At 32.5% G+C, this 26,729-nt stretch overlaps 4 protein-coding genes across 5 annotated transcripts; 2 read left to right on the forward strand and 2 right to left on the reverse strand.

Moving 5' to 3' along the window:
* Positions 1–1,154: 1,154 nt before the first annotated feature.
* Positions 1,155–2,112, reverse strand: LOC140866423 (uncharacterized protein At1g76070-like). Its single transcript, XM_073271411.1, has one exon. It carries the CDS (start codon positions 2,073–2,075, stop codon positions 1,293–1,295), a length of 783 nt encoding a protein of 260 aa, XP_073127512.1. The 5' UTR covers positions 2,076–2,112; the 3' UTR covers positions 1,155–1,292.
* Positions 2,113–4,715: 2,603 nt separating this feature from the next.
* On the forward strand, positions 4,716–13,747 carry LOC140864244 (uncharacterized). 2 transcript variants are annotated; one of them, XM_073268290.1, is made up of 17 exons: positions 4,716–4,863; positions 5,152–5,228; positions 6,998–7,047; positions 7,717–7,786; positions 7,872–7,951; positions 8,626–8,720; positions 9,083–9,246; positions 9,463–9,614; positions 10,003–10,121; positions 10,247–10,410; positions 10,547–10,621; positions 11,110–11,181; positions 12,158–12,295; positions 12,496–12,651; positions 13,002–13,054; positions 13,192–13,370; positions 13,535–13,747. In XM_073268290.1, the coding sequence occupies exons 4-17, from the start codon at positions 7,717–7,719 to the stop codon at positions 13,593–13,595; spliced, it is 1,578 nt and encodes a 525-aa protein (XP_073124391.1). In that variant the 5' UTR covers positions 4,716–4,863; positions 5,152–5,228; positions 6,998–7,047; the 3' UTR covers positions 13,596–13,747. The 2 variants fall into 2 exon arrangements, 1 of the variants encoding a protein (XP_073124391.1); XR_012144168.1 differs by lacking the exons at positions 4,716–4,863; positions 5,152–5,228; positions 6,998–7,047; positions 13,535–13,747 and having other exon boundaries at positions 7,630–7,786; positions 12,496–12,662; positions 12,821–13,054; positions 13,192–13,285.
* Positions 13,748–15,448: 1,701 nt separating this feature from the next.
* On the reverse strand, positions 15,449–15,817 carry LOC140861887 (E3 ubiquitin-protein ligase ATL23-like). Its single transcript, XM_073264888.1, has one exon. The coding sequence runs from the start codon at positions 15,815–15,817 to the stop codon at positions 15,449–15,451; it is 369 nt and encodes a 122-aa protein (XP_073120989.1).
* An 8,247-nt stretch (positions 15,818–24,064) lies between these two features.
* Positions 24,065–25,741, forward strand: LOC140866695 (uncharacterized). Its single transcript, XM_073271727.1, has 4 exons — positions 24,065–24,383; positions 24,726–24,828; positions 24,904–25,065; positions 25,335–25,741. The coding sequence occupies exons 1-4, from the start codon at positions 24,121–24,123 to the stop codon at positions 25,476–25,478; spliced, it is 672 nt and encodes a 223-aa protein (XP_073127828.1). The 5' UTR covers positions 24,065–24,120; the 3' UTR covers positions 25,479–25,741.
* The last annotated feature ends 988 nt before the right edge of the window (positions 25,742–26,729 follow it).

A 26,729-nucleotide genomic window follows, 5' to 3' on the forward strand; every position in this document is an offset into this window, starting at 1 on the left:
TTAATCCTAATTAATAAGATTTTGGTCCTTTTTCTGGTATTAAAAGTTGTATACTGTTTTTTTTTAAAGAAAAAAGGGTTTTAATATTGATTACAATCTGGTGGCTTCTCTTGGATATGAATTTTTTTACCATGGGTTTTAAGGCAAATTTCCTTAGAATGAATGTTTCTTTTTTAACTTTTAAGTGTTTTAGTTTTGATGAAAAAAATTACTGAAATATAGGGGAATCAAATGAACTAACTGTTGTTTTTAAATCAATAATATATTCACTAAAACAGTAAAATAACGTAGCTAGATCGAATTTGTAAATTAGTTTGTTTCCACAGCCACAGGCAAAATTGATCCTCCCAATTTTTTATGTACACCAAAGTATAAATAAAGATCATAGGCCATAACCTTCGTGTTTCCATTCCTTCCTGTTGGGCCTTTTGAGGGCTCTCTCTTTGAGTAGATCCATTAAAATTGGACGGTATATGCTTCTCAAAATTAAATCACCAGTCCATAACAAAAATATAGAACTTGCTTTCAATTTTTATTTTCTTTAACCAAAAAAAAAAAAAAAACTTCAAGGCTTGAAATCTTCTTTTGGTTTTCGAAATTTCGAATGTTAAATTTGGTTAAAATGATCCTAAATGAAATTTAAAGATTATTATTTTTTCTTAAAAAAACAAAGAGTCGTTTACACTTCAAAATGGACTATTGATAATGAACTGGGTCGGATACACTATTCATTTTACGGATATGAATTTTTTTTTGGGAAAATTGCGTTTTTGGTTCTGTATGTTTGTTACTTTGCGATTTTAGTCTTTTATATTTTTAGATTTCAGTTTTAGTCCGTTATCTTTATTTTTTTTTGCAATTTTAGTCCTTTTCCGATGTGGCGCTGACGTGGCACCAATTCAGTGCCGATGTGGAGCTGACGTGTACTGTGCCACATAAGCATTTTTGAATAAAAAAGATCGAAATTACCAAAAATCAGAACATGCAGGATTAAAACTGAAATATGAATACATAGAGAACCAAAATCGCAAAGTGACAAACATACATGACTAAATTTGCCATTTTCCCTTTTTTTATGTTGGAAAAGGAGATTTGTAACGATTTCATTTGCAATTTGTTTTTGAATTATAAAGAAAAAACAAAGAGAAGAAAAAGAAAAAAAGAAAAGAACTTTATACATGTATATACGAGATTGACTGAATCATTAATAAACCTAGCGTATAACAAGAAATTAAAATCACGAAATGTTAACATGGACTAAGGAAAAAAAAAAAAGGATTTTCAATTGCTTTTTATTGTGATGTAATCAAATTTAGCTGGAGAGGCTTCGGCTGAGCCATAGTTCTTCTCTTCCACAAATTGATCTCCTTTCTCGGCTCCAAAGTCAACTCGGCTACACACATCGGCGCCGAAACAGGGATTATGCCTTCATATTCTTCATCACGGTATCCTCTTTCTTGGTCGGAGTTGAAATCTTCTACGTCTTCTTCTGGTGCAATTCGTGCGGTTGTCCAATCAAAGTTCGCGAAAGTGTCACGACTACTGGCGAATCTCCGCATCTCGCTCAAGCTCGGCGTCCTGTCGGGCGGCGGCGGCTTGGCTTGATCGGCTGACGCGTCGGATCTTCTTCTCGCGCTGAGAACTTTCCGAATCCCCTGTGGCGGCTTCTTCTTCAGCTCAGGCACGGGGCGATCGGGCCTAGTTTTGTTGTTTTTGTTGGGCCCTGGAGAAGAGACGGGCCTGAGATCGTATTCTTTGGGTAAAGAAACTTGGTTGTTCTTGCATATCTTATTCCTGTGCTTGATCTGACCCATGCACGACACTTTCGGTGAAGTGGGCTCTTGCGTTTCCGAGTTCTTGGGATTCCGTCGGGCTTCGACCGGAATCATGGACACTATCGGGCCGGAAAGACCTTTATTAATCTTGGCTTTGATCTTGTTCACGTTGAAATCGGGCCACTTGGCTCGGCCGGACGGGCTGAACGGAGGCGGGCTTTGGAATGAAACCGATGCTTGTGCTACCTTTGGTAGAAAGTTCAAAATCTTGTTCTTCGATTTCACCGTTGCCTTCTCCATTTGCTGAATTCTAATAAACTTTGGAAAATGATCTTTTTAGATTTGAGGTTTTTATATTGTCAAAACACACACACACGTGTGGGTGTGTGTGTGTTTTTATAGATAAGGGTATCATGTGTACAAGATGGAAATAGGGTTCCTAATTTGACATTTTCAAGAAAGAGATGACAAATCATAATGTGAGATAATATTAGTCAAATGCAAAAATACGACTGAGAAAAACAAGTTGTAGCCTCCAAAATTAATTAATCGAACAATAGGGTTGTATATATATGTGTGTGTGTGTGTGTGTATATGCTAAGACAAACATATTTTTAAGTAGAATAGCTACTGTATAACTTCTTTAAAAAAAAAAAAAAAGGTTTGACTCTATGTACATTAAAATAGCCTTGTTAAAAATCTTGATTAGAGTAGTGATCGTATAATCATATCTTCCATCAAATGAAAGGTCCAAAAATCTGGCTTAATTTGCTCCATTTAAATAGTAATCTGCGGAAATTAGTGAAGAAATATGGTTTGCTATACGTATAATTAATTTCATTTTTCATTTAGTGATCAGTAATTCTCGCTTTTAAATGGGTAGCATTGGAAATTAAGTAATTAACAAGGTCCAGTGACACGATGATTTAATAATAATGAAATTATTGCAAGATATTGGTCAAAGAAGACTTTCCTGCGTGCCAATTAATTTTATCACGTGTTTCCTGAACGCAATTGGAAATTTTGAAAACAATAAATTTGACACAGAAATTTCAATGAGTTATTGTTAAATAATGGAGGCAGATATTTATTTATTTATTATTATTATTATCCTTTCTTCTTCTTTTTTTTTTTCCTTTCGCAAGAGCCCGATGCATTTGAATTCATAATTTGCACGTGATACTTAGTTTTAGTATAAAATAATTAACCTAATAAATAATTTTTAATATATTTATGTTTCCTTTCTTATTTATATATATTTTTTGAGACTACAGTTGTAACTGTACATTTAAAATTAATACCGTGAATGTTCCCTTTTTTCCCTTGATAATTCACTTGTTACTGTGTCTTTATTGATTTATTATATATTTGTGTTTTGCAAATGAAACTTGATTCTTCTTAGCTTGTTGACCTCTATTCGGTGGATTGATTCTCGTCATATGAGACTACAAGAAAAGGCAAAAATGTTATTACTTAAACCTCTGCACAAAATGTGTAATTTATATGGCTTATTTATTATAAACAGAGGGAAACATTAGAATTATTTATTTGGAGAAAGGGATATTTACAAAAATACGAGTTTATAGACTGCTAAGGTGTTTTTATATTCAACATTACATATGTATACATACACATACACACAAACACAAACACAAACACAAACACAAACACACATGTTTGTTGTTAGTTTTTAATGGAATCATTAGTTGGAATTTAAATAATGGAATTTAAAAATAACAGCATAATATAAGTTGTGCGGTTTTGAATAAGCTAAGGTGCCGAAAATTGTCGAGATTTTAAATTTTGAAAGAAGTCAACACATACTGCACCCAACTTGGAAGGTTTATTTATTATTATTATTTGCGACGTTAAAGGGAGAAAACTGCTTTAAGCCAAATGTAAGTTTTGCCGGCTTCATGCCATCTTCATAACAATATTCCTCGAACCAACTCATTACTTGGAAAATACCATTTATACATTGTATATATTATATCTATAGGTTGAGGGATACAAACAAATATTTTTTTTTTGACCTTGATCAATATTTTTTTAAAAAAAATGACCTCCCCAAATGATATGAATTGCACTAGAGGATGTCATTTTTTTTAAAAAAAAGTTGACCAAGGTTAAAAAAAAAAAACCCTATAAGCTATGTTTGGACAACAACTTTAAAAACGTTTTTAGTGTTTTACAAGTAAAAAAAATTAAAAAATGTGTTTGGACAAGATTTATATAAAAAAAAATTCTTGAAAAAGTGTTCTTAAATTACACTTTTTTAAAAACAAATAAGAGGTACTTCCCCCCGTCTCATATATGATGTCTTGTTTTCCTTTTTCATATGTATCAAATATATAGGCATATACTATATTTAGTAAGCTTTTATTATCCTATTTTACTACTATACCCTTATTTCATTTGGGTTTTTTGCTATTAACTAGTTTTTGAAAATACATAAACCTGTTATTAATTGTATTCCTTCTATCTTGGAAAATGTGTAAAAAAATAGACATTCATCTTCCGAAACACAAATCTGGTATACTTTTAACCATCCGCATCTCCTACATCCTAATTCATCTTGTGAACAATCGGTCATGAGTGAAATTGTGGTTCAATGTTCATTTTTTTTTGTTGAACTTGTGATTATCAAACTAGTATTTCAATTTATATTGTCCATTAAAAATTCAAAAATAGTTTTGGCGAGAAAATAAGGCGCATATTTATCTAAGTTGAAATTCAAATTTGGCAGATTTAAAAATTCATGCATGAAATCAAATTTAATGCAATTGAAATTTTTAAGAATCCGAAAAAGTAAGTCAGTTGATTTGGAATTAAATTCAAAGAGGACAACGAGGGAGTATTTCTTTTGAGGAAAAAACACGGATCAAATTTCGGGTTAAATGAGTCATGGGTCGGGTCACCTGGTAAATGGCTCCACTCACAAATCTGCCTTCCCTAGACCTAATCGTTCTGTCTCCTTTCTCTCGCTCATTTCTCATCTTCTAGGTGGTTCCACGGGAGAGTATTGTTTGTCCGAAATTATTGGCTTTAAAGGCGAATTAGAGCTCAGAAAGAGGTCTCTCGTGAAATGGTAAAATTTCTATGGTCGGAATGATGTGTTTTGGGCTCTGCGACGAAAGATGATGGAGGAGAAGTTGATTTGTGCTGGGTTTTTCTTGTTTCTTTTAGCTTTGATTGTTCGAATTAGAGTATTTTTATGAATCTTGTTTTGCAGTGGATATTAAATATCCATTTCAGTTCCGAACTCATCCACTTTCGTTGCTCGGGGCTCGACTCCATTTTTGGCATTTGCTTTTCTATTGGAAACATCGTTTTTCGTAGGATTCTATTAATTTCTTATTCACATTTTCTGTCACAGCTTGCAAGGCTAAGGATCTGATCTTAGAGCTCATTTCAAGATTTTGCTTTGAGGACCCTGGTTCTGTCCTTTAGAAGGTTTGGGTTTTGTATTTAATGAATGTCAATTGCTACTTGTATCCTAAGGACCTACATTGTGAACACAAATGCTCTGCTTCTTAATCCATTTTGTGAAATTTTTTTGCAGTAATAGATTATAAAAGTCTATATTAAATTGGTGATGGCCTATATGTATTTCTTGGTTCACATTGTCTGGTTTATTAAAATTTTTTTAGTGCAGCTCGTTACTCAGTACTCAGTAGTCAATCTTGTGAGGAACGTAACTTCGAACCGAATTTTGAAATCACTCCGATTAGGCTCCTTGCCAATTGGCATCTAGGTTTTATATCAATTGTTAATATCTCAGTTTCTTGCACCAGCCTCCTGCAAATAGGATCCATTTTTATGGTTGGGTTGATCATGAACTACGCATAGATTCACATTAAACTAGTTAGGTTGATTATTCGTGTAACACAGAAATAACTGAGTTTGCTACTTCTGGTCTGTGTCTTTTTTCCTTGTTTGGGGGTATATATTTTTCCTTTGAATTCTTTAGCATTTGATGCTTGTAGTTTGGTTTTCGTTTGTTTGTTGCAATGCCTTTGATTCTTTGTGAGTTGGAAGCACCTGCTGTGATTCCTGTGATATCAGACATATTTGGATTGAGATCCTTTTGTTTAATCGATTACTTCATATTGACTATTTCTTATGGTGGGAATCTTTTTATTTTTAGTTTACAACATATGTTGAAGTATGCATTAAAGTTGCAACGAACTGCTCGAATGAAACATCATTCCCTTGATTATCCTGCACACACGCTCCCCCCATTCAAGTTTTCCTTGTCTGAAGTGAATTTAAAACATCCTCAAAGTTGATGTTATTGGAAATCCAAAGCTGAATTAGAGGTGATTTTCACTTGACAAGGGATGCAAACATTATCGATCACTTGTGAAATCGATTAAACATCAAAATTGTCCACCAATGGATATCTGAGTTGATGAGTTTTTTGAGATAGAAATTGTGAAAATGAAGAATTAAATAGACAACGAGAGGCCTTGTTTGGTTTGATGTATTATTAATTTATGTATAACTTATCCCAATCAATTTCGCTTTATTTTCGTCATATTATTTATCTATTTTTTAATTAATAATTTTACATCAATTAAATCAAATAAATTATAATATATCCATCAAATCAAATAATGTATTAACTAATTTTTCTTATTTATTTTTAATTTACATTATATTACTTATCCATGAATTACTTATCATATCACTCAAAACAAATGGTGTTTATATCTCACTGCAGTCGTTAGAAAATTACAACTTTTCTATGTGATTTTAAACAGACACTCACTTTCTTACTACAAAAGAAAATATATCTCACAAATATTATAGAAATACAATCAATATTCGAATGTTTTTGAGATGAAAGAACTTTTCGAAAATGCCCATGCTTTTTTCTTCATTGGGAATTTCCGACCATCTGCAGCTAGCTTTGAAAATTATGTTTACATTAAATGTAAATTGTTTGAACTGATTACCACGACTTTGACAGCTCTAATGACAAGTTACCACGCCACAAAATAATAATAACCATAATCATAAGTAAGAATTTCAAATACAAAATTTTCCTAAAAAATGAAGTTAAATATTAATTATTTTTCATTGGATTATTTTTCTGCAAAATAATATCATTCTTGCTTTCTTTTTCATATTGTAGTAAGAAATGGTTTTATACTTGCGTTTGTTGAATTATTAATCTACTCTTTGTACATAAATATGAGTTAAACGTCGATGCTTTGTAGGTTATTTGACAACAAGATCCCAAATTCAAGACGAAATATCAAGTTCCAAAGTAATTATCTCTCCCAACTATTTTTATTGTTTTTAAATCGAACGCGTCTAGTATTTCCAAAATCAAGAGTGTGTTTGGTTTAAGAAGCCAAAAGAGAAAAAGTGATATTTTTTTTAAAAAAATGATTTTATTGTTTCAAATATGTTTGGATAAATTTAAAGTGTTGTTAAAAGCACTTAATTAAGTCAAAATAAGTGTTTTTCTTAAAAGCTCATAGTTGTAGCTTTTCAGATGTTTTTTTTTTATAACTCAACTTTAAAAAATATTTTCAATATATTTATCCAAACAAAAATTATTTCAATTTTTACTTAAAAAAGTGTTTTTAAAAACTAACTCAAAAAAACACTTATTTTTAAAAAAAAACCTTTGAAAGCAAACGGACTCTTATAAACTTCTATGTAGAAATAAAATAAAATAATATATCGAACGGGTTTTAAATATGTTGGGCCAGCCCACTAGAATGAGAAGTCGGATCTTGTAACCCTAATTCGAGATATCTAGCACCACTATTTGGCCCAAACGCGGGCCCTGGGTAATGGCCCGTTTTTGTATATATCCACCACAGGATCCAGTTGAGAACTTGGTATTTTTTTTTATCGTCAATGGGGAAAATTGACGACTAAAACGATATCTCGGCGCCATTAATCCAGCTGAGAACTTGTTTACCAGATGTCAAAGTCGAAGCTTTCCAATGGAGATGGAGGTGCCAATCTGCCTCGCACTTTCAAGTACTTATTGGGTACAGTCCTATCAATCCTATCCAATTTTCTTCGCTACTGTTTGTCTTAGGATCTTGTAATTATAATGATTTTGCTTATGTGTAGCTACGCAGTTTTTATCGAGGGGAATCCCATTCATTTTCAATTCCTGGATTGTCAGACACTTGACTGAGGAAGATTATGCGGTAATATGAAAATTCTTGAGTTAAGTTCCATATATATTTGGTCGGAGTATGCAGTTTTGGAAAATTCCATTTTGTTGCTGTGAAGCTGGGATAAGAATAGACATTTGGAAATTATCCATGTCGGAATTCAAACAGTTTTTGCATAGTTTATGGTCTAAAGTTTTAATTTTGGTCCCCAAGGATTAGACTAATTCTTACTTGCGAATGATGTTTGAATTGGAATTAACTAGTTTCAAAATTTCTGTTTCGTGTTATGAAAAATAGCACTGAAATGCTCTGGGCCGAAATAGTGTCTCAGAATTGGAGTGGAGCAAATGAACTCAGAGCATTATGTTTGTTAAATTTATAGTTTATCAGGCACCGAGTCTTATATTTCATTATTATTTCTGCTAATCATGTTGTTAATTCTTGAATGATGTCCGGGGCTTATAATTCCTATTGAGGCGGCCATATCTTTCAAAATATTCGTAGCATGCCATTTAGTGTTTTTTTTTTTCTAGTTGGCTGGAAGATTTTAGTTGTCCTTTTGAGTTGCAATTGTTGAATCACATGTTTCAATGATAAGCTTTTATTGAATCATCTCATCTAGAAACTTTAACATGCATACAAGTGATTCAGTTGTATCAATAATTTCAAGTTTTACCTAATTCTGTTTATTTCTTGACAAAATGCAGTTGTATGCTGTTCAGTTTCATCTTTTTGTTACCTGTGTATTGTTTCTCAGCCGAGAGGGGTTTCGGCGTGCGTGCATGAGGGCAGATATTGGATGGTATGTACTTGGATGTTTCCAATGATGCCACTGTAAGGCTTGAACATGTTTTTTCATCATCCGTGCAAAACATTTCTACGTATTTCATCCACTTGGTTGGATTCAGTATTTTGCCCCGAGTTGCTTCCTCCTTCAAGTAGTTAATAACTTCAAATGAATGTTTTATGATGATATTACCAAGATATCCGAAGTTATTTTCAAGTTGTTTAGAATGGAGCTTAATTTTTTAATAGATTAATGATTGAGTCTAGTGCCACTTTGTGCCGAATTAAATATAAACGGATGTTCTCCTACGCCCACTAAAGTCCTTATGCTATTTATCTGAAGTACACATCTGTAAGTGACTAAGCCTTATTTTGCAGTGATGGGGTTTCAGGCACAGGAACGAATGCCGCAAAGATTTTGAAAATGGCTTGGTTAACTTTCCCTTTCGGTGCAGTTGTTACAATCGTAGCATGCTTGCTAGTATTCTGGTGGCAAGGCCTAAGTTATTCTAGTCCATATGCACAAGCTATCTTGATTAACGGTTAGCTAATTGTGCAATCTCATAATTCACATATCTAAATATGAAATGAAATTTTGAAAACTTTCTTTTAAGATCTACATATCCTTATATAACGAAAGGTATTGCATTTGAAAGTAATTTATGCCGTGGTTCCATATTCATTATGTTATATCTTTCATTTATGCTTCTCTGCCTAGTTGAGATGTTTTGATTGGTTCCTTTTTCCTGCATAGGCAGGTTTTGCATGTGTACTTGAGCTTCTGGCGGAACCCTTTTATATATTGTCCCAGACCATGCTTCTTCTTCGATTGCGGTTGCTAGTTGAAACTGCAGCTACTATTTCACGCTGTACTACGACATATTTCCTCATCCTGAAGCAACCTGACCTGGTGTGTGGTATTTTATTTGCATGTACTGTCAAATGTGAAGGACCTTTATATTCCTTTATTATGATAAGCATTTATTGTCAAACGCGAAGGATCTTTATATTCCTTTATTATGATAAGTCATAGTTGACCATTTGTGTTATTAAATGAATTGAATAAATCCCTAATTTCTTATTGTTTGCTCTTTTAATGTTTGATTGGAACTCTAGACATACCTGAGAGCTGCTTTTAATATCCTATGTTAACCTATATGTTTTATGGTTCCCCACGGTTTTTCCTTTCTTCATAATCTTCCATCTTTTGTAGTCCTAAATCCTATTATTATAATCTGACTTTTTTTAACCTGCGTGTATTTTTTAAATAACATGAACAACTATGGTTCTATTTTCAGGAGAAAGCAATCGTATTTTCCCTGTCCCAGACAGCATATGGAGCATTTATTTTCTTTGGTTATTGGGGATACTTTCTTCTATTTCGAGTTTATAAAAATGATGTCCTTTTCCCATTCCGGTATTGCTCTACGTTCTATAATGTTGGAGCAAAATATTTAATCTTTAATTTGAATGGCAAAGTTCTTCGGAAGTGATAGAAGTCATTATATTCAGTTTTCATTGTAAGCTGCTGATTTTGTGCAGAGTCGGGAATATGATGGCTTATGACCGGCCACTTGCAAACATGTGTTTGATTTTCACTCTTCAATCCTTCCGGAAGTTGATTCTTCAGGAAGGTGAAAAGATGGTCCTTGTGTGGTTGGACACGCCATATAACCAAGCAGTGTATGGAATTGTGGACAAACTAGGTAAGTGGTCATTCATGACACCTTTTGCTTGTATTTATAATTGCTTGGTGTCGACGAACCACTCAATTTCCAGGTTTAGTGAGAAATTATCACACCATAATTGAGTATTCTGAAATGTATCAGTTTGATCTTTCAGGGAGCTTAGTAGTGAGACTGGTTTTTCTTCCCTTTGAAGAAAGTTCATATGCTACATTTGCAAGGTCTGCATCAGGTTTATCTCTTTTCTATTTCATTTTTATTAAAACCAAGGAAAAGAATTATTTTTTCAACTCAATGTTTTGTCATTCACCACTGCACAACATATTGTCTGCTGATCAAGGTTTTCTGTTGGTTTGCCGATATTTGCATTTTCAGATTCTGAAATATATGATTAGATACATAAGGTGTGCATCACTACCAATCCTTAGGCTATTATCACTTGATGCAGGTGGTCCTGCATCATCACTGTCAATAAGAAAGATGTTCTTGAGTTTGTTTGCAGTTTACCATAGTGGCTGAAACTATATCAGTTGTGAACATCTCACATCAACAGAGTATCATGTGCTAATAGACTTCCCCATTATTTATTTATTAAATGAATTTGGAAAAAAATCGATCATTTCCTACGAGGTCAAACATTTCCAGTTTCTATCGGCATCATTTAATTTAGGTTGCATTCGTTTTTTACTATGTTAGTGTTTTATCTTAATGTCTGTGCAGGGGATCACGGAGAGAAAAAAAGGAATCTTGGCATGCGTCTGACAGATGCTCTGAAGCTTGTTTTGCTCATAGGTAAAATTTTGTCTTGTAATGAATCATTGTTTTTTTTCCTGTGCGGTAATGAAAGTATTGTTTGGAACTCCGATTATTTAGAGTTTGCTACCTTGTATGTATTAACCTTATGGCTGGCTGGCAATGCTTGAGTTTTTTTTTTTTTTTGAATAAAAAACCAATAACATTACTAAGAACCGATAGAATCCAACATTACAATACGACAAAGCCAGTTGGGATAACCTCTTTGAAACCATTCAAAACTAGAATTAGATTTCAGAGCTTGTCTAGCAAGGCTGTGTGTGGCCTTGTTCGCCTGTCGCCCCATATGCCGAATTGAAACGAACTGATCAGATTGCATAAATTCTCGAATGTCCAGTGCGATGACAGCATCTTGGCCTAGATCTTCTTGAGGCTTGGTAATTTCTTGAACCGCCAACAAAGAATCAGAGAAAACATAAATGTTCGACACACCAATTTGTTGACAGAATTCCATTCCAAATCTAATAGCTTCCAATTCCATTCCCTTCACCGAGCCCCGATGTCGAATTACCATAGCTTTCGCTCCTACTATCAAACCATCAGAGTTTCGAATGATTGCACCCAGACTTCCTTTCTTTGTTTTTTGATCCATTTCAGCATCCACATCTATTCTTACAACTTTCTGGAGGGAACCATCTATGAGAAGTCAGGTTATGTCCTAATCCCACAGAACCATTACAGACCACATTAGCAAGTCGGTAATTATCTAGCCAAGCACAACTCCAACTAACATTAGGTTCTGTTGTACCTTTTTCTCTGAATTGTGATTCCATTTGCAAACCTCTCCCCAAATAACCCAAGCCATCACCACAAAGATTTCCAACTGTGCTCTCAACAAAGTTTTAGCAAGAGCCACCAAACAGTCCAAAAAAGAAACTTTTCGAAGTAAATGCATGAGTTTTATTTAACGCCTTTCTGTTATTTCTTTAATTTTTTTATTTTTTTATATGATCAGGTCTGATGGTTATTGCATTTGGTCCGAGTTATTCTTACTCTCTTATAAGATTGTTGTATGGTCGGAAGTGGAGTGATGGAGAGGCTTCAACAGCACTCCAATACTATTGCCTGTATGTGATACTTTTAGCCATGAATGGTAAGTTTTTGTTCTCTACATTCCATAATATTGTATATAACTTTATTTATCTAGTTTGGGGGTTAACTTATCTTTTGTGCGATTAACAGTAGTTTCATGTGTTTTTGTGGGCTTCGCCGCATGTCTCTGGATTATGTTTGACTGATTTGCAAGAAGTTTTTGTTAGTAATTGAGGTGATTTTTTTTTCTTTTGTTGTCAGGGACATCTGAAGCGTTTTTGCATGCAGTAGCAACAGAGAATCAACTTAAGCGCTCAAATGACTCATTACTTGTCTTCTCACTGATTTATCTAGTCTTGAATGTCTTGCTTATACGATCAGCAGGCGCAGTTGGATTAATCTTTGCGAATTCTTTGAGTATCCTTCAGGTTTAAATTCTTTGAGAAAGCCATAAATAGAGAATATGTTCCATTCAGTATCTGGGTATCCGCTATGATCTTCATGTCAGCCTTCTGAGTACATTTTAATGTTTTTATTCTATTTATTTATTTATTTATTTTTGGGTGGGGTGGGGGGTCTGGCACAGCTTCCTGAGAATCATAGCTATGGTAAGAATTATGTTAAAGCCATTTGAAGTTGAAGACATGGATGTTGAGATGCTCGGAGGATTTCTCTGGCTTCAATATTATATTTTACTACAATGTAGCGATTACCTTGGTCATCAATGATTTTACAATCCAGTTTTTTGCTTCTTGACCATTACAAAGATATGATCTTCAGGATAATCTATTCAGCCGTTTTTATCAAAAGATATTTCAAGGTACATCTACATCCTATGCGACTTACCCCAATTTTCTTTCACCAATATTATAGCTTGACCTTCATTGATTTGGACTATGTTCATAAGGTCCATATTTCATTTCAGATTTTAAAAATCTCTTGTTTATTTGCTTGCAGGATTCTTTCTCCTTTCCCTTCAGCAGTTGCTTGCCGTCCGGCTTTGAATACCTACTACTTTCAGGTGTTGCCACTCTCATCCTCGAGAAAACATATCTGAACCGAGATAACTTCTGGACGTCTTTCCCTATTCACTTCTCTTTTGGATTTGTGTGTTTCTGTGTAGCTGGTATAGCAATGTAAGTATAATTTCCTCTTGCATGATCTTACTTGATCAAGTTTCAGTCTTCTCTTTTGCTGATTCAAGAACAAAGACGAAGTGGCGATTTCTTTTGGAATTTATTCTAGATGTCAAAGTTTTGGTGAGGTATTTCTAATAGTTGTGATTTATATTCTTTTGTAGATACCGTAGAGAGAAGGCTTTCATTCACAAAATCGTACGTTTCCGGGATCATGCTGACTGAATCTGCTCCGGTGTGCCCCATCCCCATCCCCGGGTTGTATTTTTGATCAAATTTACTTTCTTGTCAACTACAGAAACAATTGCCACAAAAATTAGTTGAGAAGGCTGTCTGACTCATGATAAAGATATTTTTTTAATGCCAAGCTTAGTTATTAATAATTTGCTATAGTTGGTTTCATATCATCTTATGAATTAGTCCGTACCACTACCATATCATGTTACCAGAAACGTGAAGAACTTCCTATGTGGGCTGCTAACAAGTAACAAGTTAGGTCGCCTTACCTTAAACTAAGTTACTTTTTAAAACTACTTGATAAAATGTAGCAAGAAAATGGCAAGTATTCACTGTTTCTCCAAGATAAGAGGTATATGCATTTCAAGATATAATGATACTCTACCGTTCATGAGATAGAACGATGAAAGATTGAATAATAAATTAAAAGATGAAAATAATACAAATATGTTTTAGCATTAGTTATCGTAAAACTTGAAGCAAACATAATATTATACAAAATGTTGAATATCACATCTTATCGTATAGAAAGAATATAATTTTTCTCTCTATAAATTTTCAGAAACTTTTAAATGAGGGAAAACAAAATTTAATTTAAACTATAATTTTTCACCGTTGGTGGAAGCCAGTTTGACGCCACATTTAGTCATTTACTTCCAAAATTAGATTTGAAAGTTGAAATCGAACACTTGTCTTGCGAAAGCAGATTGCATGGTTATTAGTGCTTTATTAATTTAAAGTGGAAAAACATTGTGCACGCAACTCTCTATGCATTCCCACTCGTCCATTCCCTCTTTATTTAATGCTCTTTTCAGATTTTCAAAGAAAATTAACTACCAATGCACACGAGAGTATTTATTAACTACCAAACGTATAACTTTCGAATATTCCCTCTTTTAATTAGGAAGTTAAAAAAACAAAACTTATGCATTTTCTGCAAAATCAAATCAAATAAACTAATTCAAGTTTAACTTGATCAATCATGTAATTGGGTTACGCCAAGATAGGACTTAGGAGATAGGCTCGAGTAATTTTATCATAAAATTAATTAAAATATTTTGTTTGAAAATTAAAAGAATGGGAAAAAAATACAAGGTATACGTACTATATTTCAAAAGGAAAAAAATAATAAAAATCATGCCACTGAACTTACCAAATTAAAATTGACTATTCTAGAATGAAGATTATGGAGAACTAGCCATTTATGATTTGAATTAAATAATTACTTTTCTAATACGTAATTAATGATGTGGTTGCCTAATAAGTACGTACGGTGTTAGGCTGTAAATATCTTGCAATTAGTGAAATACAACTTACTCAAGTAAATGTGTTAATGAATGAGTTCACTATGGCGCATCACTTCGTCAACAGTCAACACATACCATCGAGTGATATTTTTTTCGCCAGTCTCTAGTACTCACTAGCTTCAAAATATCGTACTCTAAAATGACATTAAATGTTTTATTTCTATTTATTTTATTATATTACTTATTTTAAAATAAAAGTAAACTATAATTTATTGTATCTGTTGCTCAGCTATATTTGAAGTATTAATGAAATGCAATTATACAATTGGAGAATGAAGTGTGCACGAAATTCATTCCTTTTGACCTTTGTTAACAAACCATCCTCGTTTCTTCTCATTTTTATCGTGCCATGCTACTTTAACATTCCCATCTACATAATATATATATTTAAATTAATTATATAATTGCATAATTAATTCATTCAAAATTAATGTACAAAGGAGGAGATGAAAGACACAAATTGATGAGTTTCCATAATCAAAATTTAAGAAGCAGAATGTGAATACAAATCCTAATCCTTGTTCTTTCTACTCTTCAACATGGATCATTATCGGGCGGGTGGAAGAATTCGGATCCAATCTTGGCCCGACAAACCGGGCAAAAGGGTTGCTTGGACAACCAGGCATGGATACAATGCAGATGAAATCCGTGATTGCAACCCGGAATCATTTTCGCGGGTTGCTGGTTCTCGATTTCGTCCAAACAAATAGCACAGTCGGAGCCCAGAATCAAGTCTTTTCCGGTGACTTCGGGGAGCTTTTCGAGATCCGAATCCGAGAGGCCGTTGTGTTGATTGGGTTTCACGGGTGGCGGGAACTGATCCTCCTGGCCGTTGCCGGTGCCATTGTTGGTGCTTGCTGCATAGCACAGCAAGCAAATGTACACCAGGAACACCGCTGTCATCCCGGCGCACGGTAGAAACAGAGCCAGAAATATCGAAACCAGCATTTTTTTTTATGGAAGATTTAGCGTGGCGCACACCATGGCTGATGGTAGAAATTCCAATATATATAATATATGAGGGGGGTGGATTTATATAGTGGGATGGGATGGGATGGGATGGGATGGGATGGCAGGGGTCCAGGCTGTAAGGGACTGTTTGACGGGAAATAAATTTATTTCATGTTACTCTCATGTAATAAATAATAATAAGTGTAAATGAATCGAATCGAGCTCAGTAATTAGCATAAATTTAAGGTATGGATTCGAAGCTCGAAAATTTTAAATTTTTTTGCTCGAGTTCAGCTAGCTCAAAATGAAGTTCAAGTTCAAATTCGATTCAAAATGTTTGAATTTATGAGCGATCTATTCGAACTATTTTTTGAACATTAAGATCCAATGATGAATGTTCGGAAGTTTGAAATATCTGAAAAGCTCGAAATGTATATATATTTTTTACTATATAATCTATAATATTCTATAATCTATAATTCATAATCTATAACTCCTGTAAATATATGGATTTCATTTGTGATTTTTTTCTAATTGACCTTTTTCTCCATAATTAATTATTAATTACTTCTTAATTATTATTACTCATTAATTACCCAACTATACTAATTGACCTATTCTTCGATAATTAATTAATTACTAACAAGGTTCTAAAAAAAGTGAAGTTTGTTGAAGTGTGAGAGTCAAGTTTTAAACTTTTTAAGTTTAAGCGTGATTACTACGATCTTTAGCATACACTTAAGCGTAAAAAAACGTTTTTAATTTAAACTATTATTATAGTCATCTCAAACAAATTAACTGAGTAAATAATGAATAAATATAATAAGTTCAAATGTAATGCATTAATTCTTTGTGAGATTCTAATAGAATTTATTTCATCATTCATTTCATAACATCTGTCATCGAACATAAACTAAATTAATTGGTCTAATTTAAAACATTAGCTGTAAAATCCCTCAATATGTACTGTATTCACATCATCGCTACACTTAACCATACAATATTGTACATTTCTAACATTGCTAACAATCACTCACTAATAAAATCGCTAATTTATGATCTATTTTCGTCCTATTAATCAATTTTGGTTTTTAAAAAAATCACATTTAAGCATATTTAACGACATTTGACATGATCAACTTATTTCTGACCGTTTTTACCGCTTTTGGTCGAAGCGAATTGTTTTCGTAAAACTTCAAGCTTAAACGAAATTAAGAGAGACTTAATCAAGTATTTTATAACACTGATTACTAATGACCATAATTTAATGATAATGGGATAATATTAAATACACATGCTCCACTTAGATAATAAAAAACAAAAACAAAGAGGTTGATATATGTCGAGATATGTGATCACGTCAAAGTTAAAAAATTACATTTTAAAGAGGAAAAACTATATGAATATTGGTATTCATCGATGATGAAGGAGTGATTACTTTGCTATTACAACTATGGGTGGGATTGGGTTGGGACTCGTCCCGTAACCCCCTTACTCAATTTCCGTCCCGATAAGAATTGAAATATTTTTTTCTCACGATCCCGCACCCGATAAGTGTCGGGACCCGAATGTTTGGGATCCCGAATATTTGGGATACCGTCGGATCGGGAGAGGGTAATCACGAACAATATTTTTTTTAAAAAAAATTTATATGAATTTTTTTTTAAAAAAAATATGAAGAAACTCAAAGAATTTATTAGTACATTACAAATAAATTAAAATTTCTTTGTATATAACCATTAAAAACTAAAACATCTTCTTAGTATATTACAAATAAACTAAAACAACTACTTGATTAATACAATAAAAACATATAATTATTCATAATAATAAAAAAACAAAATAAAAATTTATAACTCAATGTTAATATTAAAAAAGATAAATATAAATATTAAAAAAATAATTATATGGTAGATACTTATAAAATATTAATATTAAAACATAAAATTATAAAAAAAAATTATATTTTTTAATTAAAAAATATTATTAATATATTCGGGTCGAAAAAAATCCCGACCATTCGGGTCGAAAAAAGTTCGGGACGGGAAAAATTTGTGATGGGAACGGGCTGAAAATCGGGAAGGATCGAAAATTTTTAGAATTTTTCCAGCCCTAATTACAACACAAATATTTCCAATATGCATGTTTTTACAGTTACATGAATTGAAGTTTGGTTTAGTTTTACGCACCAAAAAATATGTCATTTGCTTTTTAATTATACCTGACAAATCATCGCAATGTATATGTGTGGGGACCCGGGTTGCTAATCTCATCTTAGGGCAATTAACGATTAATAAACAATTAATCGATCAATAAAAGAATATTCAAACCAAGAGCTAAATTTTTTATTTTTTTTTTTAAAACTGAGCACCTCGCTCGATCGGGTAAATTCACCCGATCGAGCGAGCAAGAAAATCCTGCTCTCGGGTCTGAATTCATATTGGCCTCGCTCGATCGGTGGAAATCACCCGATCGAGCGAGCCCAAAAGCTCAATACTCTGTTTTTTTCAAACACAGGCCGCGCTCGATCCGTGGAGTTTACCCGATCGAGCGGGCACTCTGTCCAGGAAATAAAAATGCAACTTTGCTGTACAATTTGATTCCAAATCTCATACAAACTTTCATATAAACTTCTAAACATGCTTCTAGATTATTTACATGCATTCAAACTCATATCAAGTGATCTAGAATACATGAATTCTCAAATATATATCAATACTTGACAAAAACAACCTATACAAAGGTTCTTGCTTTCTAACATGTTTACCAAATAATAATTACAATTCATCTGCTTAAAACCCGAGTCACCACATGCTATGACTCTTCTCGATCTATCCAAGCCAACTCTAGCTTGATCATGCCCCAACCTGATGCAATGCACACATACAAACAAAGCAACAGCCGGATAACTCCGGTGAAAATAAATCTCAGTATGAAAGACATGCATATACATCATGAAAGCATATGGAATCTATATGCTATAAAACTCTAAAATCATAAAACATGTAATAACATGTAATTCATAGAATCATCATCGCCGCTTAAACTCTTAACACATAATGATTCATCTAAAGCAATAACACACATTCATATCTAGAATAGTGTATCACAACATGCTAGCATTTATAACTGCATAATATAAACCATAGAAAACTCTAGGTTAATGCATAAATGCAATGCATGTGCCAAGGAAAAGACTATCAAATCTGATATCAATAAAGCTTAGTTCTTTGGGATCCCGAGGAATAAAATAACTATCAAACCGCCGACACTCCCAATCGAGGCGGCATCAAGTATTTTAATCCTCTAACTTTGGTGCAATTATAGAGAGTCTTCTGGCTCTGAAAGCGAAGGCTGCAATCCATGCCACTCAACTATAATTCTCCAAACGTCATTTCGCAATCTAGGCTAATTTGCCCTTATGCTTTACAGGCTGGAGTTCAAGATGAATGCAACATAAGCTGTATGCTTTAAAGACTGTAAAACATCTTGAACATATAATCACATAATCAATCAAAGCATCAAAACTCATATAAATCACATAAGAGCACTGAAACAACTAAGTATGTGATTTCAAGATAACTCGAAAACCACCACGTTCTCGAGTTGTTCTACCTGGCAGGAATAATGTCGATTCATACCTTTCGATCGTGGCTTTAACATATTCAATCTTGCTAACATCAAATCTGATGACGTATTTAATTTCTATTCATTTCATGCTTGCTCATTCGACGTTGATAGTTGATCAGAGTCTGGATTCAACTTGAATGGTTCAAACGACTCGAACTCGTCGATTCGACTTCGATAACTTCCATTTCCAACTGAAATGAAGTGTAAACCATGCTCAATATCATTATCAATCTGATATTTATTGCTAAATTCAGTCTATAGCTGATATCGGATTAAATTTCAAACCGGCGGCGTAACGGTTCAAAGTCGGCAATTCTTAAAGCATAAACATACTCAATACTATGCTCTAAACATAATATCATCACCAAATGATCAGCTTATAAACGTACATAACAAGTCCCAAATTTCAGATTTCGAAAAAATCTTCGCAAAATCCAAAACATGTTCAAACGACGATCTTTTCTCGATCCGTCTTAGATATGCTATCGTCGGATATTCTAGAACATGTTTATACAATCAAATCTTAATTCTAACACCACCATAAAATTCATACATGGTAGAACTTCATAAAACTTACGTCAAAATGTAGCACTCGAAGCTGTGATCGCAAATATATGCTCAATCGAAAATTCTACCGGGCGGATCAATTTTTATCGGAGCTTGAAATGATGAAAATGGCGTTGGATTGGTTTTTCAGACTTCTCTGCCTTGTTTCTGCTCAATCCCACGTGAATTGCTAAGAAAAGAGTGAAATTTAGATATATTGGCCTATTTGCAGTTTAGTCCCTGAACTTTGGCTTAATTGCAATTCAGTCCCCGGACAAGCGATTTAATTCAATTTCAATTCTAAATGATTTAAGAATAATAGAATTTAATTCTAAACTCTAAATATTCTTAAATTAAATATTCTCGAATTGAAATTAAATCATTTCGGACCTTATCGCATTTTAGTCCTTGAACTACTCAATATTTGCAAATGGGTCCTTGCTCGGATTTCATCCTCAAATTAAATATTTCTGACCCAAAATTGAAATCTCTAATTTTCATAAATTCTTAAATCCATCTTTTCACTTTTATTCGTAATTTAAATCTTAAATCCCGTCATTAATAACTTAATATTTTCGGGCCTTACAATATGTAACCATTAAGATTCATTATTCGCTTGATTTGTGTCTGCATTGCTGGGGACAAGTATTCATGAACTCATTTTCTCAAATCTAATCCACAATTTTCGAGAACTAATATTTGAGGTAACGTTAGCTTGTTATTTTTAATTTTATTCTTTCAAATAAATGTGATTGATTTAATTTCTGTCATACTGAAACAAAGTTTAAGTCATCTGTAATCAACCAACTAATGAAAATGGCTTGATTTTGGAACTCTCAGTTTTGATATATTTTATCTCTATCTATTTATTAGTCATTATCGTGTAAATAGATCAAATTGATGATGGATTCTTAATCTTCAATTCATATTAATATATATTTTTGATTTATTGATCTTTCTTTACAATTTTCACATAGTATGTGCTCAATTTGAACTAACTGAAAAATTAGTTTTACCATGCCATTAAATTACTAAAATAATCAATTATCCTTTAAACCTTGATTTGCCTTTGAGAATAAACTCTTTTCTCCATGTAGTGATGTTATTCATATTTTTTTATCAACGTAACTATCGCATCCAATTAATTTTATAAAAAAGACAAAAAACTGTTTTTGAGCTTTTTTGTACAAATTTATATACTAACAACAAAAATTAATTAAATGTTAATTTTTATTTCAAGACATGAATTATCATTGTTGGTAGAGATCAATGTAGATGATGTTACTAGGATCACAATGTTCGATGATGTTGTTGCAACGTTCGTTGGACATCATATTCAAGAGTACTACATCATATTCAAGACTGCATCAACATCCAAAAGGAGATTCATATTATATAGCTAGCACATATAAATATTTAGTAAAAATTCCAATTACAATTATATAAAGTAAACATATTTTTCTGTGTGTTATTAATTTGTTTGATAAATGATGTAGCTTACGTCATATAAAGCAAAGGTTATTGATTCATTGGATGACGTGGTCAATGATAACTACAAATTCTTGTTTATGATGGGTGAATCAGTGAATATAAATAATAACATATTGTTGTAATAGTTGATGAAATTGAAAATATGCCTAAAAAGTTGGAAAAACCCAACAAAGCAACGAAGAAAAAAGCAAAAAGCAAAAATAAAGTGCTAAAAAAAGAAATTGTAACAAAAGTAGAATGCGTAACCAAGAAAAAAGATAAGTCTAATAAACATTATTATTTATACAATTGCCTACATTATATTGAACTTCATTTTCTTTAATTCAAATACTCATTTGAGTTCAATATTTATCAAATAATATCAGAATATTATTTATATTTGTTTCAACTTTTTATCTAATTATTGAAATTATCATTCATGATATTAGACTTCAAAGTTTCGGGGCTTTACGTGTAACATACGTGCACCTTTTTAGTTATATTAAAATACCAAAGCTTACATTAATGACTCACAAACTATCGAACAAAATAATTTTAGCTCGCGAATCGACTCGATTCATTTACAACCATATGTAACACCTCAAGTTATATCCAAAAGGTGGATATTTTTTAATGTATATAGTATTGAAGAAAATTTATATGTTTCACACTTAAATACACTAGCTAACAGAACAATGCTTTTGAGGTATCATCTCATTTCCTCTGTTTGGCTCTTGCCTATAATAAGTAAACTTGAGGTGCATTGAATTCAGGTAAGAAATGACAAAATGAGAGTTATGAAAAGACGAACAGAAATTGTTTTTGCAGTTTTGCGAGGTTGACGTTTCTTCAATGCCAAGGATGACAAGACACACACGATTTGTATACACGATCATGAAATTAAAAATATATATTCACTTTTATAATAAAAGATAAAAACGTTTATTTGAAAAAAGTTTAAGAGTAGGTGATTTCGAAAAATGTAAAACTAGAATCCAACCATTTGAGTCTCATTTCTCGATTGTTTTAATTTCAGTTTGGTTATTATCCATATTTAATTTAATTTAATTTTTGAACGATTCGACTGTGAGGTAGGTTATCAACAAATAGGCTATAATTATTTAATAATTTATTGATCTTATATTTACTTCATACACAACTTGCACATAATTCAAAAAAAAAATATTGGCCCTAGATTCGATTTTTGTCATTAGCATTAGCATTAATACCTATAAGAAAATGATTGTCGGGAAAACCAAGTGATTCCGGTCTATATATAGGGAGTTTAAATTTGCAATCACTAAAAAAATAATTGTTAGATTTTGGTTTAAAAAAATAACTTTTGTGTATTTTTTAAACCCAAATTATATATTAGCTTAATTATACTTAACTTAATTGAAATTCAAAAGCTAGTTATATGTTTCTCCAAAAGCGATTCTAATAAAATGGTCAATGGTTAAAATCACTCTAATAACTTATTTATCAAGCACTAACTAACTTTGATTTTTAGATTTTCACATTTGTTTTCAAACACAACCAAATTTTGTTTTTTCTTAACTTTTTATTAATTTATAAATTAATCACTTCTATAAAAGCACAATCTTTTGCAAATACACCCTAAAATTTTTTCGCATATTCTCGTGGAATCATATGATAAGGTGGTGATTGAGGCGCTGAACAATATGGAACATGATTCTTCGGGTTAGTGCCTTGTTTTAAAAGATTTTATAATTATTTCCAAGGATTTTCTTTATTGTAGTTTTGTTTTTTTGCATATAAATAAGCAAATAAAGCTGTCCATGTCTTGGCTAGAAAAACTATTTCTATGACTGATCGGAAGGGATGAGACTATGAGTCACTCCGTCTCCTACTTTGATTTCCAATGTAATTATTCGGATATGGTGTAATTATAATGAGTTCAAAGAAGAAAAAAAAAAGATCTAATTATTGTCCCCGCAACTTTAATATTTAGTGGGCATGACTAAATTTAAGTAAATAAACATATTTTGATTTTTCATTAATGGATCTTAAATGATGGAAGTTGAAACAGTAAGCCTTTTTGCCAACGTAAGCGTTAAATTTAATGATTTAAAAATATTTTAGTTGATAATATTAGGTAATACATCAAGATCAAATTAACGAAACAGTCCTTTTAATAAAACACAAACCGCGATTGTGAAGTAATAAATATTTCAACTGGGAAATAGATTTCTATATATGAAAGGAATACCTTCGCTTCACACCAACGCAATTAAATAAAAAAAAAAAGTAAAATCATTCACTTTTCCTTTACGAAAGAAATAAGGGAAATGGTACATGCACACATTGAGTTATACGTTACACATGAAATTACAAAATTATCCTTCCATTTGATTTGAAAAAAATCTTTCCAAAATACATTAAAGATATTTATGTAATTTCAAGTGCAACGTGTAACCCAACGTATAACCCTCCGTATACATGTAGCATCATCCAAAAAATAATAATGCCTCCATTTTTTACATCATATCATATGCAACAAATTGAATATATATTTCCCATGAAACACTACACTTTTGGTAGTTTGCTATCTCCCCTGCTATTTGTTGACCTCAAATAAACCAAAGAGCATGGATTTCGGCAGCGATAGGTTAAGATTTCTCTGTTTCTTTCTTCTACTTATATTTTCTCCGATCAGATGTCAGGCTCAGATTCCGGCGGAGCATGACGGGTTTTGGTACGGGAAAAGACCGGACAGGGCGGAGTCTGTGGTCGTGGAGGCTTTCTTCGATCCAGTTTGCCCCGACAGCCGGGATTCGTGGCCGCCTCTGAAGAAAGTCGTTCAATACTATGGCTCTCGTGTTACGCTGGTCGCTCACACTTTCCCTTTGCCGTGAGTGAATAGTTGGATACATATTTTACTTTTATAGCATATATTTGTTTTAATAAATGGAATTCATAAGAGAGAATAATTTGGAAGTAATTAAGTGGATATCACATATGATTTATGACTAAGAATTGGATATTCATTTGTGTATCCAAATTTGTCACCAAATATGCTCACGAATTTGCACCGATCGACACTGCTACAGTTCAAGAAAGAAGTCAAGTAACCCCTTTTTCTCTCTCTGTTTCTCTTCCCCTTCTTCAGGGACACAAAACACTTATAAAAATAGATGTTTAAATTTGTGGAAAGTCGATTGAAAAATACATGATCAGATTTGATATGTTTCAGGTACCACGACAATTCCTTTGTCTCTTCGCGTGCATTGCATATCGTAAATAAGTTGAACACCACAGCCACCTACAGTCTACTGGAGGCATTTTTCGACCATCAGGTAATTAGAGTGATCACTTCATAAGCATTTAATTTATTTATTTTTTTTGCTAAAATCGGAAGTCGTCTGGAACAGGAGCAATTCTATGGCTCATCGACATTGAACCTGTCCAGAGCATCAGTCGTGGATAAAATAGTAAAGTTTGTGATCAAGGAACTCGGTCCCTCGTTTCTTTCTGCGATCAAATCGGGATTCACAGACTCCAAAACTGATCAAGTAACAAGAGTTGCTTTCAAGGTAAAATGTCAAGTTAAGTTTTGTTTTTTGTTTTTAAGCATGTTATGTTTTGCATTTGAACTGTATTGGTACGTTACATACGAAACCAGATGTGGCATTTGCATCATGATGAAAGTTGCATCAAATTGCAATTAACAACAAACTTTTGAGTCGATGGATTCCCATACAATTGGTTACTAGACGATGAATCCTAGCTATAGTATGAATCAGGGGGCGATTGAAATAGCTTATACGTACTAACAAATTAAATTATATTAATTTGTTTGTAGTATGGTTGCATACGAGGGGTTTACGGCACGCCTTCCTTCTTCGTCAATGGATTCCCAGTACCAGATGCAGGGTCGCCACTCGACTACGAGAAATGGAGGGAAATCATTGATCCTTTGGTTACCAAAATTTTGGGCTTAGAATAAAATTAATGGGAGCTTGGAAGCCGTTACTGGGAACAGTAAACATGTACTGTGCTTTTACAAGCTCAAGTAACAAAACCGGCCCCAAGCAGCCGAAATATCTCATTCTATTTCTATGAGATAATAATTGACATTAAATTGTCTTACTTTTGAGATATTGTTGATATGTGATAATCATAAAAGAACACTTGATATGTGCACGCAATTTCTAAGTTGTCAAAATTTTGTATTACTCGTATCGTTTATATTTAAATAACATTTTAATATTAAGTTACGTGTATTAAAGAATAAGTTTTTTATTTTCTAATTATATATTTGAATTAAAAATTGGAAATTAAATTACATATGAAATTAATTAAAATAGAGATATATTTATTCAAAAAAGTAATTTTTTTTATTAAAATGAATAAATAAAAATAATATTAAAGTGAAAGTCATGAGATCCATAAATATTTAGTTTGTGAGATATTTGATTGATGATGTAGAACATGAGACCCATAAAACAATGTGCATGCAATTTCTAAGTTATCAAACTTTTATATTACTTTATCGTACCGTTAAATATTTTTATTTTTTTACTAAAAAATAGATATAAAAATTACAGATGAAATTAATTAAAGTAGAGATACATTTATTCAAAAAAAAGTATTTTATTAAAATTAATAAATAAAGATAATATTAAAATGAAAGTGAGATTCATAAATACCAAGTTTGTGAGATATATAATTGTGAAATATGAGACATTTGAATAATAAGATATTTGATTGATGATATGGAGCATGAAATCCTTAAATATTTGATTCTCCTAATGCTTTATTAATTTAAAGTGGAAAAACACTCTATGCATTCCCACTCTCCATTCCTATTTATTTAATACTCTTTTCAGATTTTCAAAAAAAAATTAACTACCAATATGACGTTATTATATTACATGCGCACGAGAGTATTTACAAAAGTAAAATCGTTCCCTAGTCCTTTATTAAAAGAAATAATTAATGCCTACTTTACTTCATATCATATGCCACAAATTGAATATATATATATGTCCCATATATGAAACACTTGGTAGGTTGCTATCTCCCCTGCTAAGTGTTGACCTCAAACAAAACCAGAGAGCATGGATTTCGGCAGTGATAGCTTAAGAATTCTCGGTTTCTTTCTTCTACTAACATTTTCTCCGATCAGATGTCAAGCTCAGATTCCGACGGAGCATGACGGGTTTTGGTATGGGAAAAGACCGGACAGGGCGGAGTC

The sequence above is a fragment of the Henckelia pumila genome, chromosome 4, assembly GCF_033568475.1.
Source record: "Henckelia pumila isolate YLH828 chromosome 4, ASM3356847v2, whole genome shotgun sequence".
Classification (NCBI taxonomy): Eukaryota; Viridiplantae; Streptophyta; class Magnoliopsida; order Lamiales; family Gesneriaceae; genus Henckelia; species Henckelia pumila.